Genomic DNA, 16,180 nt, shown 5'->3' with positions numbered 1-16,180 from the left:
TAAACAACACAGTCCTACTGTATAGCACAAGGAATTATATCCAGCCTCTGGGATAGATCGTGATAGAAAAAACTACAAAAAAAGAATGTATGTGTGTACAACTGAGTCACTTTGCTCTACAGCAGAAATTGGCACGAGACTGTAAATCAACCATACTTAAAAAAAAACTAAAAAGACAAAAAAAAAAAAAGCCTGCAGGGCATTCTGGTGTACTTGAAAGCTTCAGAAACATTAGAATGTTTAAAAAGCATTAGGGAACAACTATACTTTAATTAAAAAAAAGACAACCCCCCAAAATAAATAAAAAGCATTAGGGGATTTACAAAGGCTTCCCTGAGGAGGTGACATTTAAGTTAGCCCTTAAACAATGAGGAAAAATTGACTGGGTGGGAGAGGGCTTCCCACGTGGAGGGAACTGTATGTGCAAAGGCAGGGAGGTGGGAAATAGTTGGAGGTAATGGGATCGACCATAGTATTGGAGGGATGGTGGGAACGTGGGCAGGGCCACAGCTGGAAGCATCTCCAATGCCAGGCCATGTGGTTGTCATGCTGTAGGAAAAGGAGAACCGTGGGAGCAATGACTCGAAGTAAGAACAGATGATTTATAAGAAGTCTGTGTGGCATATTGTTAGTTGTTATATGGTATATCTCCTGTTTAATAACAGGAAAGAATATAAAATGCTCTCTACAACATACTTGGAACTCCTACGGGGGAAATGTGTTTTAAAATATGGATCTATAAAATTTATTCCAAGCCTCCTTCTCAGGCCCCTGGGATGGAAGGTGGGTTGTCCTCAGTCCCAGGATGTCGCAGTCTTCTGTCTGATAGTGGTGTGCCTGGCATATAGCTAGGCTCTCAATACCTGTCAAGAAGAGAAAAGTCCCCACCCCACATCTTTGGAGGGCCTGTTGTATTCTGCAGAGCTGAGAGGGGAGGGCTGACTTGATTAAGGATAATGCCGGCTGATTAGATAATCTGAAAATTAGTCTGATAATGTGCAAATTATCTAAAAGAAGCATATGATGTCATTGCCACAATGATGGGAAAGATCTCACAGATGTTAGTCTTCTGACATCTCTGTCCTCTAACATACAGCCCAGGAGCAAAGGGCACAGCGTTAGAAGAGAGAGTGAAAGTCACATTGGACCTAAGCTTAAGAATTTTCGATCACTCTGAAAGGTGCCTGAAAAGCCATAAAATCCACACCACTCACCACTCACCCAGCCTTGATGCAGGAAGGTCAGGCTTTGTGGCTGCTGAGAGAGGACAATGCAGACCCAGGGCTCTGTCTGGAAAAGTGAGCCGCTTCTCACTTTCTAAGGAACAAATTTGGAAACTAACAACAGGGGTTCTTTAGATGCATTATTATTTAAACAGTTTGCAGATTGCCAAGCAAAGAAGAATCTGAGGGGCTGCTCTGGCCGTGAAAGTATACTTGGAGTTAACTCTCCAGACCTGTGGGTCATCCGTACTTTTGAGCCAGTGGCTAAGAAAATGGCATTGGAATTGGCTGGGCCAGTGTGTGAATCATGAGCCTGCCACCCTGCCATCATCTGTCTTGTGTAAATGTCGGTCGGTTACTACGCTTCTCTGTTTCTTCATTGCCTCATCCTTAAAATAGAGAGAGCCATCATTCTGACCTTGTGGGGTTGCTGTGAGTCTTCAGTGAGGTAACTGTGGTATTTGGCACCAGCTCCATACACTGTGTGTGCTGATAGCCCATCTCGGTGCTGCTCAGACTAACAGAGCATGTCTGGGACCACAGACGGCTCATCTGAATCAGGGCCTGTCTGTGGCTGTGCAGTGCTGGGAAGCTAACTGCCCATGGGGGTCTCATTGGCATCAGGCAGAACGATCAGAGCCTGACCTGGCCCTGGCACATCCTTTGCTAAATCTTAGATGTGGGACACCAATCCTTCCATCTAAGCTAAACCTGAGTATTTATTGAGCACTCACTGTGCATGTACCCACTCGTGGGGCCAAGTGTAATTGGGTCTCCACAAAGGCATAACATGTGGTCTCGGTCTTTTGTTGGTTTGTTTGTTTTTGCTTTTTAGGGTTGAACCTGCAGCACATGGAGGTTTCCAGGCTAGGGGCCTAATCGGAGCTACAGCTGCCGGCCTACACCAGAGTCACAGCAACGCCAGATCTTAGCCGCGTCTGTGACCTACACCACAGCTTACAGCAATGCTGGATCCTTAACCCACTGATCAAGGCCAGGATTTGAACACGCAACCTCACTCGTTCCTAGTTGGATTTGTTTCCACTGCGCCACCACGGGAACTCCCTTAGGACAACTACTGATCTAATTGGGATACACGAAACCATATGAGAGGAAGTCGAGAGCGGAATCCAGCCAAGTGTGTGTGCCTGTACTTACTGTCCCTTTTCCCCAGGATTAGGCATCTCCCCACCACTTGTCTTTCTGGGAGCTTCTCTTATTTGTCTCACATTTTTGGCCTAATTACCTAAAATGTTCAGGATTGAAGAGTTCCATGTCTGGATCAATGACAGTGACAATAATACATGCTGACAGTCCTGAATGTGTCAGACGCTGTGCTAGCTGTGCCACGTGTGTCTCATTCATTCCTACCTTACCAGGTAGGTGCTGTTGTCCCCTAGAGGACACCAAGGCACACAGAGACCAAGTGGTGTGCCCTCGGACATGAAGCATGAATGTGAATTCTCCAGTCACGTGTTCCTTCTTGAGAAAGTTTACCTATTTAGGCCTTTGGTTTGGGGTTGGTTTTTTTTTTTTTTTTTCCTGCCTTTTCAGAACTAAAATGATTTTACAGAGGGAAGGAAAGAGGGAAAGACATGACGGAGTAACTATGAGGTGCCAGGCACCTTACACACATCATTTCATGTAACATTCGCAAGGCCATGAGGCCCACACTGTTACTCTCATTTTACAGATGAGGAAACTGAGGCTTAGAAAGGTTGAGAAACTTGCCCCAAGTCACACGGTTAGCAAGATGAGAAGCTGAGATGTGAATGTGCTTTGTCAGGAAGATGTTGGAACCCCAGGAGGCAGATCCCAATCTCAGCCTAGGAACTTTGTCATGGTCCTACTGATGACCCTTAATTTTCCCCTACAGGCCAACTGAAAAGTGCCTCATAGTGGCTTTTCAAAAGAAATGAGTAGATTAATGGGCAGTATCAAAGTCAACTTGGGCTGCATAACAAAATATCATAGACTGGGTGGCTTAAACAATGGGAATTTATTTCTCACAGTTCTAGAAGCAGAGAAGTCCAAGATAAAAGTGATGGTGGGGTCGGTGTCTGGTGGGGACTCTTTCCTTGGGTTGAAGATGGGCATCTTTTTGCTGTGTCCCCACATGACTTTTCCTTTGTCCATGTCTGTAGAGAGAAGCAAGCTCTCTGATGTCTCTTCTTATAAGGGTACTAATCCCACCACAAGGGCCCCATCTCTCAATACCATCATATTGAGGGTTACGGCTTCAACATAAGCATTTGTGGAGGTGGGGGAACAAATCAGTCCGTAATAGGTGCATTTAATCTCAGAACGATCTTTAGCTGTTTGGGATGTTATAGGGACCCACCTCTTTACAAATTCTACTTGGAACTTTAATTTGTAAATGAGTTTTGCTCTAGAAAAAGAATGATGCAACACTCAGTTCAGCACTTTTCTGGCATCTTTCTCTCTCATTCCATGTCTCAGCCTTTCCTGGCTCTTCTATCTCTTTTCGATCATGTTCCTAAAAAAATAATGCCGTACCTAAAGTGAAAATCCTAAGATTCATCCTTGGCTGTTTTCCTTCACCCCAAATTAGTCTCCCTTTCTCCATCTCTATCAGCGGCTCCTGCTTGGATCATTGCAACTTCTTTATTGGTCCCTAGGGCCTTATTCTTACCTCTTATACTCTGTTCTCCACGGAGCAGCCAAAATGGTCTTTTTTAAAGTATAGAATAGATTAGGCCATGCCATGCTTTTAAAACTTTCATCACACTTGAATGCAATGTGAACTCTTTGCCTTGAGGGCCTGCGTGTTTGCCTCTGAACGCATGGTCAGCAGGATCAACATAACCTGGGACTCAGGTGACCAACTTGTCCAAGTTTTCCCAGGATATTCCCAGTTTCGACTGAAAGTTCAGTGCCCTGCAAAGCCCTTGTGCTGGGCAGACTTGGAGGGTTGGCTACCCTGTGGGGGAACATGTAATGTGGACTCTGAGGCACTACCTGGCCTATGAATCCTAATCTGGATTTTCATGAGATTCCAAAGTCATTTGTTTGCACAGCACTCACATTTGAGAAGCCCTGGCCTCCAGGGCCTGACCACTCTGACTTGCTGTCCCTCAGGTATGTGGTCGTATATGCCCCTGGCAGGGTAGTATCAGGTGGGCCAGCCAAGAGTGTCACTGCCTGGGTTCAGAGCCAACGTAGCCACTTACAAATGTGTGACTTTAGTCAAGCCTCCTTGTGCCTTCGGTATCACCTAGGTAATCGCTGAACATTAATGCATTTATGTCATAGGGTTTTGAGATGATTAAATAAGTTAATTCACATAAAACACAGCACTAACAGAAGTGTGTAGGACACAACGTGATAGGACTCTTATTAGTCTCATTAAAGCCCCAGTTCTCCTGGTTGAGAGCATCAGAATCACCCGTTCCTTAAAAAGCAGGCTGCCAGATCCCACCCCAGAATTTCAGATTCAGTAGGTCTGCGGTGGGGGCCTAGAATTTGTGTTTTTAAGAAATCCCCATGTGAACCTCTGCCTTAGAGAAACCCAGATTTGGATGACTGTTGGCTAGTCAGTATTTCCCTTTAATTCTTTTTTTTTTTTTTGGATGCACCACGTCAGGTAACCAGGAATCAGGTGGCATTGTTAAATCCAGGGGATAAACTTGGTTTCCATTCTTGTCCTAAGGCTCTGTCCCGCTTTGGGCAAAGGTCCCTATGGCTCCCAACACCCACATCCCCACTCGCTTTCTGGGTGTACTCTCATTTGGCCCTCATGCCTGGGCTGGGCCACCCCTCAGCTCTGTCCTAATCTGACTCTCTCCTAATCCTCAAGTCCGAAACTTGAGGCTCATCGTTTTCTTTTCCCTGAGTATTGCTCTTTAATCTGAAGGACACCGTTGGTCCCTTGCGGACTGATGGGGTTGACATACCCGAGTCCCGTGGAGCGGGTGGTGAGGAGGGGTGGGGAGAGGCAAGGCTAAACAAGAGAGGATGCGGCTTGCTGAATTCTGGCATTGCAGTAGTCATATCCTGACAACTGAAACGGACGAAGCTTTTCCTGCACAAAAACACTGGGATGCCCTGCAATTCTCTAAGGGGAATGATCCCACTTCATTCACAGCCCTGTTGACATAGTTCTTCTCAAATGAAACATTCTCCACCTCCACTGACTCATTTGGTGGCTGTAACAAGTTGCTACGCTAGGGCATGAACTGACCCATGTGACCTTCCCCTCGAAAATGGAAACACCTCTTTGGGCTTGCCTTCATCAGCTTTGCTTGATCTTTTCCTTGCTCTTCTGAAGCATCGTTGACCGACCCGGGGTTGCTGGCCTAAGGCTGGAGCACAAAAGTCATCACTGATGGGTCATGTGACCATCTAGTCCCAGAACTGGTGACTGTGTTATCCAAGCTGGCGAACTGCAACTCTAACCAAATACATGCATCAAGATGGAGGCATCAATGTGAGAAACATGTGTTTTCTGATTTAACAGCACAGTGCCTTAGAATAAAGATTTACAAGGTGTGTGTCTAATGGCATGAGTTTTGTGTTCCATCAAGACAGAGGAGAAGAAGATAGGTACAGGGAAGGGTGAGTTGACTGACACATTTAAAATTTTTTGTAAGATTCTGCAGCCACCAAAGCACATAGTAAGAGAGGCCCTATATTCTCACTGGCTGCTTCCAGGCTTCTGGTGAGAGGCCAAACATGGGGTTCAAAGGGCTCTGGGGGCCAAGTGAGTCTGGGAGTTCTTAACTCCTTCCATCCTGGTTTTATAAGAAATGCCTGAGGGAGAGGATTCCCGCAGGAGGCAGAGCTGTTGGCCTTCTCCACCACTGCTTCCTTCCCTCAGTTGGTCCCCGACTCTTCATGTTACTTCTGCCCCTCACTCTTACTTTTTTTTTTTTTGTCTTTTTAGGGCCACACCTGCGGCATATGGAGATTCCCAGGCTGGGGGTCCAAAAGGAGCTACAGCTGCTGGCCTATACCATAGCCACAGCAATTCGGGATCCGAGCCGTGTCTATACCATAGGTCACAGCAATGCTGGATCCTTAACCCACTGAGGAAGGCCAGGGATCGAACCTGTGTCCTCATGGATGCTAGTCGGGTTCATTAACCGCTGAGCCACGACGGGAACTCCCTGCCCCCTCACTCTTTAAGTGCCCTGTTAGGGCCAGAACTGAAGCTGGCAGTGCTTAGGCTGGTCACTCAGGGCTTGGGGGACGCTTTGTATCCACCAGATTCCTGGTCTTTGACTTCCCTCTGCCTGGCAGACATTCTTCCCCCCTCCAAAAAGCCTCTGTGAAGATTTGCCCACCCTTTCATTAAGTATTTATTGTCAGCTCTGTGTCAATCACTGTGCCAGGTGCTGGGGATTCAGAGATTAAAGACACCGCTCCTGCCCTCAGGGGGCTCACGGCTAATAGGGAAAGAGACACATACACAAATATGAAGCGGTGATGAAAGGCTGAGTTCCACTGCATTTGGAACACTTCACTTTTCTGGTTCTTTCTTCACCCTGTTATAGTCCTCAAACAATAGGCCTAAAAGGGGCATTAAGACATCATCTAGCACATTCTCTTGCCTCTAGATAGGCAGGCACTCAAACAAACCCGAGGTCAGGGTCACCTTCTCAGGTGCAGAGGCCTCTCCAGAGAAGACTCCTTCTCTGACGGTGGCTTTGCCTGTTGAACCGCCCTCGTGTCCAGCTTTCTTGTAGCCCTCAAGGCCATTTCGCTCCCTCTGTCTCCCATTGTCCTTGACAATACGGAATCTAGCGATTTAGGTCCATCTATAAACTTGACTTATTAAATCAGTCCTCGGCCTTCTCATCTCCAGGAGGACTCACGGCAGGGCCCAGAATCATTCTGCACGAGCAGTATCCCCTCCTGAATCCCAACCCTCCATGCACGCTGTGCTCCATGCCAGGGGGCAAAATGGCCTGCGAGGCCTGACGGTCACGCGCTGAGGGGACCCTCGTGTCCGTCTTCCCCCACCGGCCTCCCCTGCTGCTCCGCCTTCCACGTTCAGGGAGGAAGGCATCATTTGTCTTCCTTCCGGAGCCCTGGGGTGGGACCAGCGTTGCTATGAGGTGGCCAGGAAGAACCAGCCTGGATGGAATCCCACCGTTTTTATTCCTTGGATCTGCGGGATTTATTTTTTCATCAGTTCTACAGAAGCAATGAGAAAGGGTGTCAGGCCTTGGGGATAATTTATATGAGTAAACACGTAAGGAGTGGGGTGAGCAAGAGACTGAGAATTAAGGCCATTTATCCAGGCTTGGAGGCTCCGCGTGCCCTCTGGTCCAGCCTTCCCCACCGTTTTTATCTCGTCACTTTAACCCTCTCCTGGCTTTACTGCACTTGGGCCCGACTCGGATCTCTCCACAGCCTTCTGCCGTCTCCCCCCCCCCTCCCCGGCCCCTCATTAAAGGCTGGGTGGAAGGGAGCAGGCAGCGGGCGGTGGCCTCCAGCTGAGGCCTGCTCTCTGATTCTGAAGGGAATCAGAGCACGGCTGGCTCACCCTCCCTCCTCACCCTCCCCGTCTCCACAGCTTCCTGCTCCAGCCTGGCCTGTGCAGGGTGCCCTGTGTGGCCAGCTTGGGGCCGCCTTCCGCTTTCCCGCTTCTCTTCCTCTCCCCTTCGCTTCACTCCATCCACTGAAGATGCGCTCTGCACAGCCAAGTGGCTCCGGACTAGAATGCTTTACACTTGAGAGATGAAGTAATAACAGGTGGCAAGACCAGAGGCTGCCGGAGCCCAGGATTCCGGTTGCCATGGCAACATGTCAGACCTGTGGAGGGATGGGAACTGTCAGCCGTGGAGGCTGGTGGGGGAACAAGTGAAGGGGGCGAGGAGAGGCACAGCACCTCCTGCAGGGCCCTTCTCCCTGCCCCCTGGGTTCCCCAAGCACTGCACACCCCTGCTGGCAGGCCCTGGGAGGACAGCTGCTGGCCCGGGGCTGGGGTAGGCTGCGTGGTGGGCAGGGAACACGGCTGTGCCTCTGCACACCAGGCCCTGACAGGTGGTTGGAGCGTCTGCTCAGGATGTGAAGTCACGCTTTTGTGGATGTGCCACAGAGGAGCCCAAACCTCTGGCTTGCTTCCTCTCTCCCTGGGACACTAGGGACATAGCTCTGGTCTCGGCAGAAGCAAGTGAAGGGCTGTTGCTGGTGGCCAGCCTGTCCCCACCGCTCATTCTTCTCACGAGTGGCAGGCGTATCGAGGCAGAAATCAGACCGAAAGGGGGAAAGACAGCTTTGTCTGGGTGGTAGTTCTGTGGGAGATTTGGGGCCTTGTTTGCCCTTGACATGCGGCCTGATGGAAGTCAAAATCCTGTAGCATGAGGGTTCCTGTTGCCGCGCAGTAGAAACAAACCTGACTAGTATCCATGAGGACGTGGGTTGGATCCCTGGCCTCACTCAGTGGGTCAGGAATCTGTTGTGGCCTTGAGCTGTGGTGTAGGCTGGCAGCTACACCACAGCCTGGGAACTTCCATGTGCCACGAGTGCAGCCCTAAAAAGCAAATAAATAAATAAAAATCTTGTCGTGTGGTCGTGTGCCCTAATACCTTTCCAGAATAACTGTTCCTCCATTCCTGAGTGTCCTGCTGGGACTCTTTGGGGTTCGGCTTTTCCTTTCTCTTGGTTTGATTTATTTGAATGTTCCCTCACACCTTCTGTTATTTTTTTTCCCATTTTTTTCATGAACATTGTTCCTAATTTCCTTTTTTTTTTTTTCTTTTGAGCTTTTTAAAGTTATCTCCCCCAGGTAAACTCCTGAACTCTCAAGGCTCACTTTATTTTCTCAGCAGCTTCCTTGTATCACTTACATGATCTCAGCCCATGAGCATCAATCAACAGAAAACCAAATTCATCACCGTGGACGCTGCCATTGAGATACCACTCGGGTCTTTGGCCTCCCTGTCATCTTGTTCTATAAAGCAGGACTCAATTTCCCATAAGCAGAAGCAGAATCTCGATTTAAATCCTACTGGCAAGGTCTGGACGAGCTTCCTATTTATAGTAAAATCCTTTTTATAATGATCTCATAGATGGTGCCAGGAAACTGCTCACGGATGGGTCAGGCCAAAGGCCAGTCAAGCCACATTGTAAGCTTTACTTAAAAAGATTCCTTCATGAGTCTCGGAATTCTCTGGAGAAGTGTTTTCATGGAGTCTATGACAATAAATAGGGTCAGTGGGATGGATTATTGTGGTAGGTACATTAAATTTAAGTTCAAAGGGGATTTCCACTTTTATTAGGCCATTTTCAATACTTTTTATCGCTTTGGGCTTCCTAAATAAAGTAATGGGTGAATCACGTTGACTGCAAAGAGTTTATGAACTATTTTACGTGCAAGGTTGGCTCTGAGTTTCCCGGGGTGGGGCGGGGGGAGAGAAGTGTAACTAGAGACAGAGTCTCTGGGGGCACAGACTATCCAGGGGTGAATCCTGCCTCCTCCTCTGCTTCTTTGGCCCCTTCATCTCCTTGGGCTTCAGGTACCTCATCTGTCAAGGCTTCCTACCTCACAAAATTTCTATGAGAATCAATGAAATAGTGTATGTACAGCATCAATGTAAGATCTGTCACAGTTTTGTGGGATAACACACGTCTGTTTCTTTTTTGTCTCACAAAGCATTTGAACCAGGCACTGGTGTCCCCTTCTCAAGGGATAGTGAATCCTAGTCTTATACTTTCCTGACATGTTTGTGTACCCGATGATGTCTCACCCACTGCAGGTGGGGTACAGTACCCTGTTCCATCTTCCAGCAACTGAGGCCACTCTTGTGTACTCTGGGAGCTAGACATGACCCAAGCCAAGCAACTGACCCATCCATGTGAACATGGACCAGCTCTTCTCTCTGGAAACTAGGGAAATTATACCAGGCAGTGAGTGGTACTCAGAATGACACACCACTCTGCCTCCGTCCCCCTAGGGGGAGCTCCCAAGGCAGCCCTGGGCTGCCTACTTAGCTCTCTGCTGTCCTTTTCTAAGCCATTCATCTCACACATCATTGTTAACCAAGCACACGGGACACACAGGTTTTCCAACAACGGGCTGATGTAGTCCCCCATCTGAAGGAGTAAACCATTGAAGACGGCGGGGGGCAGGGGTGAGGCAGGTGTACTCACGCATGGACAAGAGAAGGGTCATAGAAATGATGTCAGCAACATGCTTTCCCCAAGGCCTGATTGGTCATTTCTGGCTGGGGAATTGAGAGAGCTCCACGGAAGAACTTTTACACTGAAACCAATCCTAAATACCCCCAAAGGTAAGAGAACCAGATGCAAAAGCTATTGGTTAGTCCCTCCCATGCCATTTTACCAAGTGGGAGGAAGCTTTAGCTCATTGTCACTCGCAGAGAGTAGGGACTGAAGCAGAAAGGATTTTGCTGGAAAATGCAGTCTAACTGCTCACCATCACTTTCTATGCTGGGCCATTGCTGAAGTAAATGATATCCAGCATCCTGGCATGTCCCAGCTGCACACACCAGGGCCTGCAGCTGGGAGTTTACCACCTTCTTCATCCTTTTGATCCGGAACTTTGTATAATTAATAACGAACCCAAATGCATGTGGGGACCCTGCTCTGCTTCAGGCTCCTCAGAAGCTTCTCTTCATCAGGTGAATTCTGTTCCTTTGGTCTTTCTTCATAGTATCAATTTCTCCATCACTGTCTGCTTTGCTCTACTAGATCATTTCTGAATTTTTTTTTTAATTTCTTGCCATATTGGAGTCCCTGATTCAATAGGGTATTTTACTAATAGTCTATGGGTGGTAAAAACTGTAAAGAATTATCCAGATATTCTTATGCTCTATATTCTACTTCTTTATCCTCATAAATCACAAAGGATACAATGTGTTGGAGAAACTAGATTCTTTACTTGCTTAAAGATTTTGTCTGAGGGGAGAAAATCTGACCAATAGGGAGTCCTTAAGAGAACAGGAAAGAGACAGACGGTGAGTCTGGGTCTCCTGCGAGGTTTAGCGGGATGGTATACTTGGGATTCTTTGACAGTTCTTCATGCAGGAAGCTACCCAGGTTGTGACTGGCATCTCCACATGTTATATGTAGTTCATACCAATCATGAAACTGAGCTTTGGTTTACACTCAGCCCCAACATTTAATGTAACCCACTTCTTTCTGTTCACCTTTTGATTAACTTTCATGATAGTCTCTTGATGAGAAAACCCTGAGTGTATTTGCTTCATAGACATGCTTAGATTTTCTTTTCTTTTCTTTTTTTCTTTTTAAGCTTTTTTATGGCCGCACCCTCCATAAAAAAGCTTATGGAGGTTCCCAGGCTAGGGGTCCAATTGGAGCTACAGCTGCTGGCCTACGCCACAGCCACAGCCACAGCCACAGCAACATCAGATCTGAGCCGTGTCTGCAACCTACACCACAGCTCACGACAATGCCGGATCCTTAACCCACTGAGCAAGGCCAGGGATTGAACCCGCAACCTCAAGGTTCCTAGTTGGATTTGTTTCCACTGTGCCATGATGGGAACTCTGGATTTTCTTGAGAGAGTTCTAAAAACGGCCAAGATGGCCATCAAGAGGGAAAGAAGAAAGGGACTTCCTTCTGGATGTGGGCAATGAACATTTTATAAGCAGAGTAAAATATTTGTGGACATCCAGATTTGGGGAGATTATTTGCCATGACACACAGATGTCTTTGAGATGCAGTGACTGATGAAGAAAAACCCACACTCCCCAGGCCACCTGGTATGGCCATCTCCTCTGTCTGCCCCAAACAGCCCCCACATTTCTTGCAGAGAATTGTCTGCCTCCCTGAAGATGAAAATCAATGACTTAGAAACTGATTAAACAATCCAAATAGCAACTGATAAATGGATTAACCCTCTCTAATGTAATTCTGTGAGCTTTTGTCTTCCGCCTTCCCCAGGTAAGTTTTTCTATTCCTGGAGGCAAAGCAGAGGCAGGGAGGAAGCGAAGGCCAGGGGGAATCATATTAAGGTGGGTGAATCCGTTTATCACTTACTGTCTGGATGGTATTTCTGCTCACATATCTGCTTCCTTGTACAGATTTGTACCCTACGGGACCCTGATTAATGCTAGCCAGTGAATAATGAAAGATAGCTGCAGACATTGAGTAGAGCGAGGACGAAGACACCCTGGTGGTTTAGGCTGATCCCAGACACAGAGAGACTTTTCTTCTTAGTCACAAACAGGGACTGTTAATGTGACAAAGAGAGGTCCACAACCGGGTCGAAAACTAAGGAAAATGGAGGCATCTCTCTTTGTGCAAAGAACCTTTTTAACCAGCTCCTTAGAAATGGAGATTTCAGTGCTTGAGGACATGCGCTGTTTCCACAAGGCTTTGTTTTTAAGATCATGTCCCACGACACTCCTTTGCCTTTGGGTAAGGCCTTTCAGCATGGGTGGCTTGTGAAAACCTTTAGCCTCAGGACATGCTCACCCCATCTCTGATGTGAGGCCAAGTGTCGGGTTCTGCTTCTAGGCACTCAGGGTGGTCTGCTGATTAACTAGTCCTGGGTGCTTTCCATGACCAGTGAGTCTGGGCTTTAGGGAGATGAGCCTGGACAAGAGTGGACACCTGTGTACCCTCCAAGATGATGTGCATGAGGTCCCCAAGGGCATCTTCAGGGTCCTTCCTGGAAATGATTCCCCCATCAGTGCTTCTGTGTTTTCCTTTTCGGAGATAAGGAGTATGTCCCTAAAGGACCATCTTTCCCAAGGGCAGGGCCTAGGCGGTGCCTGTCCGCTCTTCTTCTAGGCACACCACTGTTGATGGTTACCATCTGACGTTTGGGGCCTTGGCCCCAGTGGCTGGTTGTTTGGAGGTGAGAGAAATGTACCTGCCCAGTAGGCCTTCTGGATGCTTTGCTCACCCGGGGATGCAGTAAGAAGAGCAAAGTCATTTCCATAAAAACCCAGAACTGGGAAATATTGCAAGAATCAAACTCAACTCTGGACGGCTTGTAAGACATTGTTAGTACTGTTGACCTGAGGAGGATCACAAAGAAAACTTAGCTCAAGTTAACAACTTGGTTGTAACAAAACCTCAGATTCTAAATTTCATATTCTTTCCGGAGCAGATTCTGCACACCGAGGGAGAAGAGGGGCCAGTGGAAAAATCACCCCAGCCTAACACTGGATGTTTTTAAAAAAATGTTTCCACAGCCCAGAAAGGACCGGATGGGACAGTCATTCCCAATAACTACTGTGACTTCTGCTTGGGGGGCTCTAACATGAACAAGAAGAGTGGGAGGCCGGAAGAGCTGGTGTCCTGTGCAGACTGTGGACGCTCTGGTGAGTGTGCCTGTAGACCAGGAACTGTTCTGCTCGCCTTCCTCTGCCATCTTGCGGGGGGCGGGGCTGAAAGGTGGGGGTGCAGAAGCGATAGTGGTGATATCTTAAGCGGAGAGGGGTATCCGATTATTTTGATTTTTGTCTTCTTAAGAACTAAAAGTTACACCCTGGGATCCAGGGAAAAAGAAAGAAGGTTTTGGCCAGTGTCTATCTGGCCTTTCCATGAGGTGGCTATTTCCTCGTGTGTTGTTGTGAATGACCGCGGGACACAGTGGGAACACTGGAGACACAGTCAACATGCTTCCTTGTATCGGCTGATGTGCACGTAACAAAAAGATGTGTTGGTTCCGCGGACGTGCCCGGGGCAAACCGGAAGAGTACAGACACATGAATATTGGGAGAGCAGCCACCTCCGGATGTGTGGGAGCCAGAGATCCCTGGGCTCCTGGGCAGCTGCATACATATCACCTCCATTGGCCCACTCATCCCATCGTCTCATACGGAAAACAAAAGAAAGCCTGGTAGATCAAGGAGGCGAAAGGCAGGTGCTCCTAGGGCTCCTCTGGACCTGGGATGTTTTGAATTTTCATTTTTGAGCTAGCCAAAGACTGAAATTGGTCTTGTTCTTTTCATTCTTAAAAAGAATTCAGGCCTTCACGTTTTGTTCAAGCTGTCGTTTTGCTTTGCAGTTCCATTATTTTTGGCTGGTCGTGGTTGCTCTTTCGTATTTGTTATATGCTATAACTAGGCCAAAGGGCAACACAGGGAGGAGAGAAGGTTTCAGACTCATCTGTAGTCTCATCAAGTGCTGACTAGTAGGTGAAACACAGTTCTGTGGGCGGTTGGTTCCAGCAGCCATCAGTCACTCCTCCTTCCCATCTTTCCAGCCAGCATCTTTTCTACTCCTAGTCCTGAGGGAAGGCCTGAGATGCCCACACCTGGCTTTGCTGTAGCAGCCCAGTTCTTCCCTTGCTCTGTCTGCAAACTTTAGCGTGAGTCCTTTTATATTGGGTTTTGGGTTGTTTAAGCTCTACGACTGACTGGAGCGGCCAATCAGGAATCGGAAAAGCGCTGTGGTTTCCACTGCACACAACCCTCCACATTTAACCCTTAAGGGCCCTGACGGGTGGCCTATTTGCGCAATTCTGTCAGTTTGTTTACTTACTAAACACGATACCTAATGTTGAACTTTTTACCCTACTGGTGCCAGCTTAGAAGAGAGGGCCCATGTGATCGTGGAACCTGGGATTTTGGTACTCAAAAAGGGAATGATGCACTTGAAATCCAGGTCAGCATTTTTAAGAAGCAAGCGATCAGACAAAGTCTCTACTGCCAGAAGCAAAGTTACTTGGTGGCATGATATTCCGGGCAGAGTATAATGACTGCTGTGAGTTTGGGATGCGTTAGAGAGGGCAGCTTCAGAATTCTCAGGGAAAATTTGCTGAAATTTCCCCTTTCTTTCCTACAAAAGTTGGGTTACTTGGATCTGCTCCATGTGGACCAGAAGTGGGCAGTTGGTTTTATTCTATCCAAAGCCTTTCTTTTCACAGCTTTTACTCAGCTTCTTCTTCCCAGGATCTCTCTGCTGTGTGACTCAGGGGGCCATTGTATACCAGCCTAGGTATTCTCACTGCATTTGCCGGGGATTTATTTTGGTGCATAATTTAGTCAAGGTCTGACTCTGATGTTCCTGAAATAGTTGCTGCCTTGGGAATAAACAGGTGGCAGTAGCCCATGGAATATGCTCGTTGAGGCAGGTGGGCGAATGCTTCTCTAAGGGCTCCCTGGAGTCCTTCCAAGGAGGAGTGTGGAGCTCGGAAGAGCTGTCTTTTCCTTCCCATCTACCCCACGACCTCCTTTTCCTGGAAGAAAAAGTGAGATTCCTGAAATTGGCACCATAAATGGCACATTATGACCCATTAGGGGGCTGTCCTGGGGTCCATTTAGAATGTGGAAAATTTCAACCTGAGTTTTATAGATTTCAGGATACTGTCTTTTATTAGGCTTTTCCACCTCTACGTCCCACTTTCTCAGTGCTCTCAGCCTGGACTTTCTGGAGTTCCTAAGACCTGGGCATGCTTCATGGCTGGAGTGTGTGTGTGGGTATGCCTGCATGCACGCATGCGTGTATGCGTGTGCACTCGCGTGTATGTGTGGGCAGATCACAGAGATGTCCTCCAGTGGTTAAAAAAGACCAGAGGCTCTTTTATTACCTACCACTTATCAGACTTTCCAACCTCTTTTCACTTTCAGTGCAAAGGAACTACATGATGTAAGGGCAGGATTGAAAGGGTACGGAAAGAATGGGATTAGAAACGGGTAAAAATAAAAATAAAATGGATGGAGGCTTAACCACCTTGACTGGGTCATCTGACAGTAATACCTTTGTAAAGCTGACTGTCAAAGTGAAGGACAAACATTGTGCAAAGAGACGCCAGCTGAAAACACCAAAGAAATACCAACCAGGCTTAAAAACCACCAAGGAAACACATTGTCTGGGGCGGGGTTGAGGGAGCGTGCATGTGACGAGAAGGAGGAAAGAAAGAAAGATCGTGGTTGAATCTTGCGCTGTCAGAGCTGTAGACAATTCTGTTGTGGTAGAGATGGTGCCTTTTCGGGGAGGGGAGAATCCTTTTCCCTGGAAATGCTGGCTTTGTCCCGTTACCCCCAATTCCT

At 47.7% G+C, this 16,180-nt stretch overlaps 1 protein-coding gene across 4 annotated transcripts in view; it reads left to right on the top strand.

Annotated features, from left to right (window-relative positions):
• Positions 1 to 16,180, top strand: part of DPF3 (double PHD fingers 3) — a 270,031-nt gene that overhangs the window by 198,662 nt on the left and 55,189 nt on the right. For all 4 annotated transcript variants that reach the window (XR_007136913.1, XR_007136912.1, XM_047795003.1 and 1 more), the window contains one exon: positions 13,376 to 13,504. Coding sequence is in view for 2 of the 4 variants with exons in the window: in XM_047795003.1 (XP_047650959.1) it covers positions 13,376 to 13,504 (129 nt within the window). In the remaining 2 variants the exon portion in view is untranslated. The remainder of the gene's footprint in view (positions 1 to 13,375; positions 13,505 to 16,180) is intronic.

The sequence above is a fragment of the Phacochoerus africanus genome, chromosome 9, assembly GCF_016906955.1.
Source record: "Phacochoerus africanus isolate WHEZ1 chromosome 9, ROS_Pafr_v1, whole genome shotgun sequence".
Lineage (NCBI taxonomy): Eukaryota > Metazoa > Chordata > Mammalia > Artiodactyla > Suidae > Phacochoerus > Phacochoerus africanus.
This window is presented reverse-complemented; position numbering and strand designations above follow the sequence as displayed.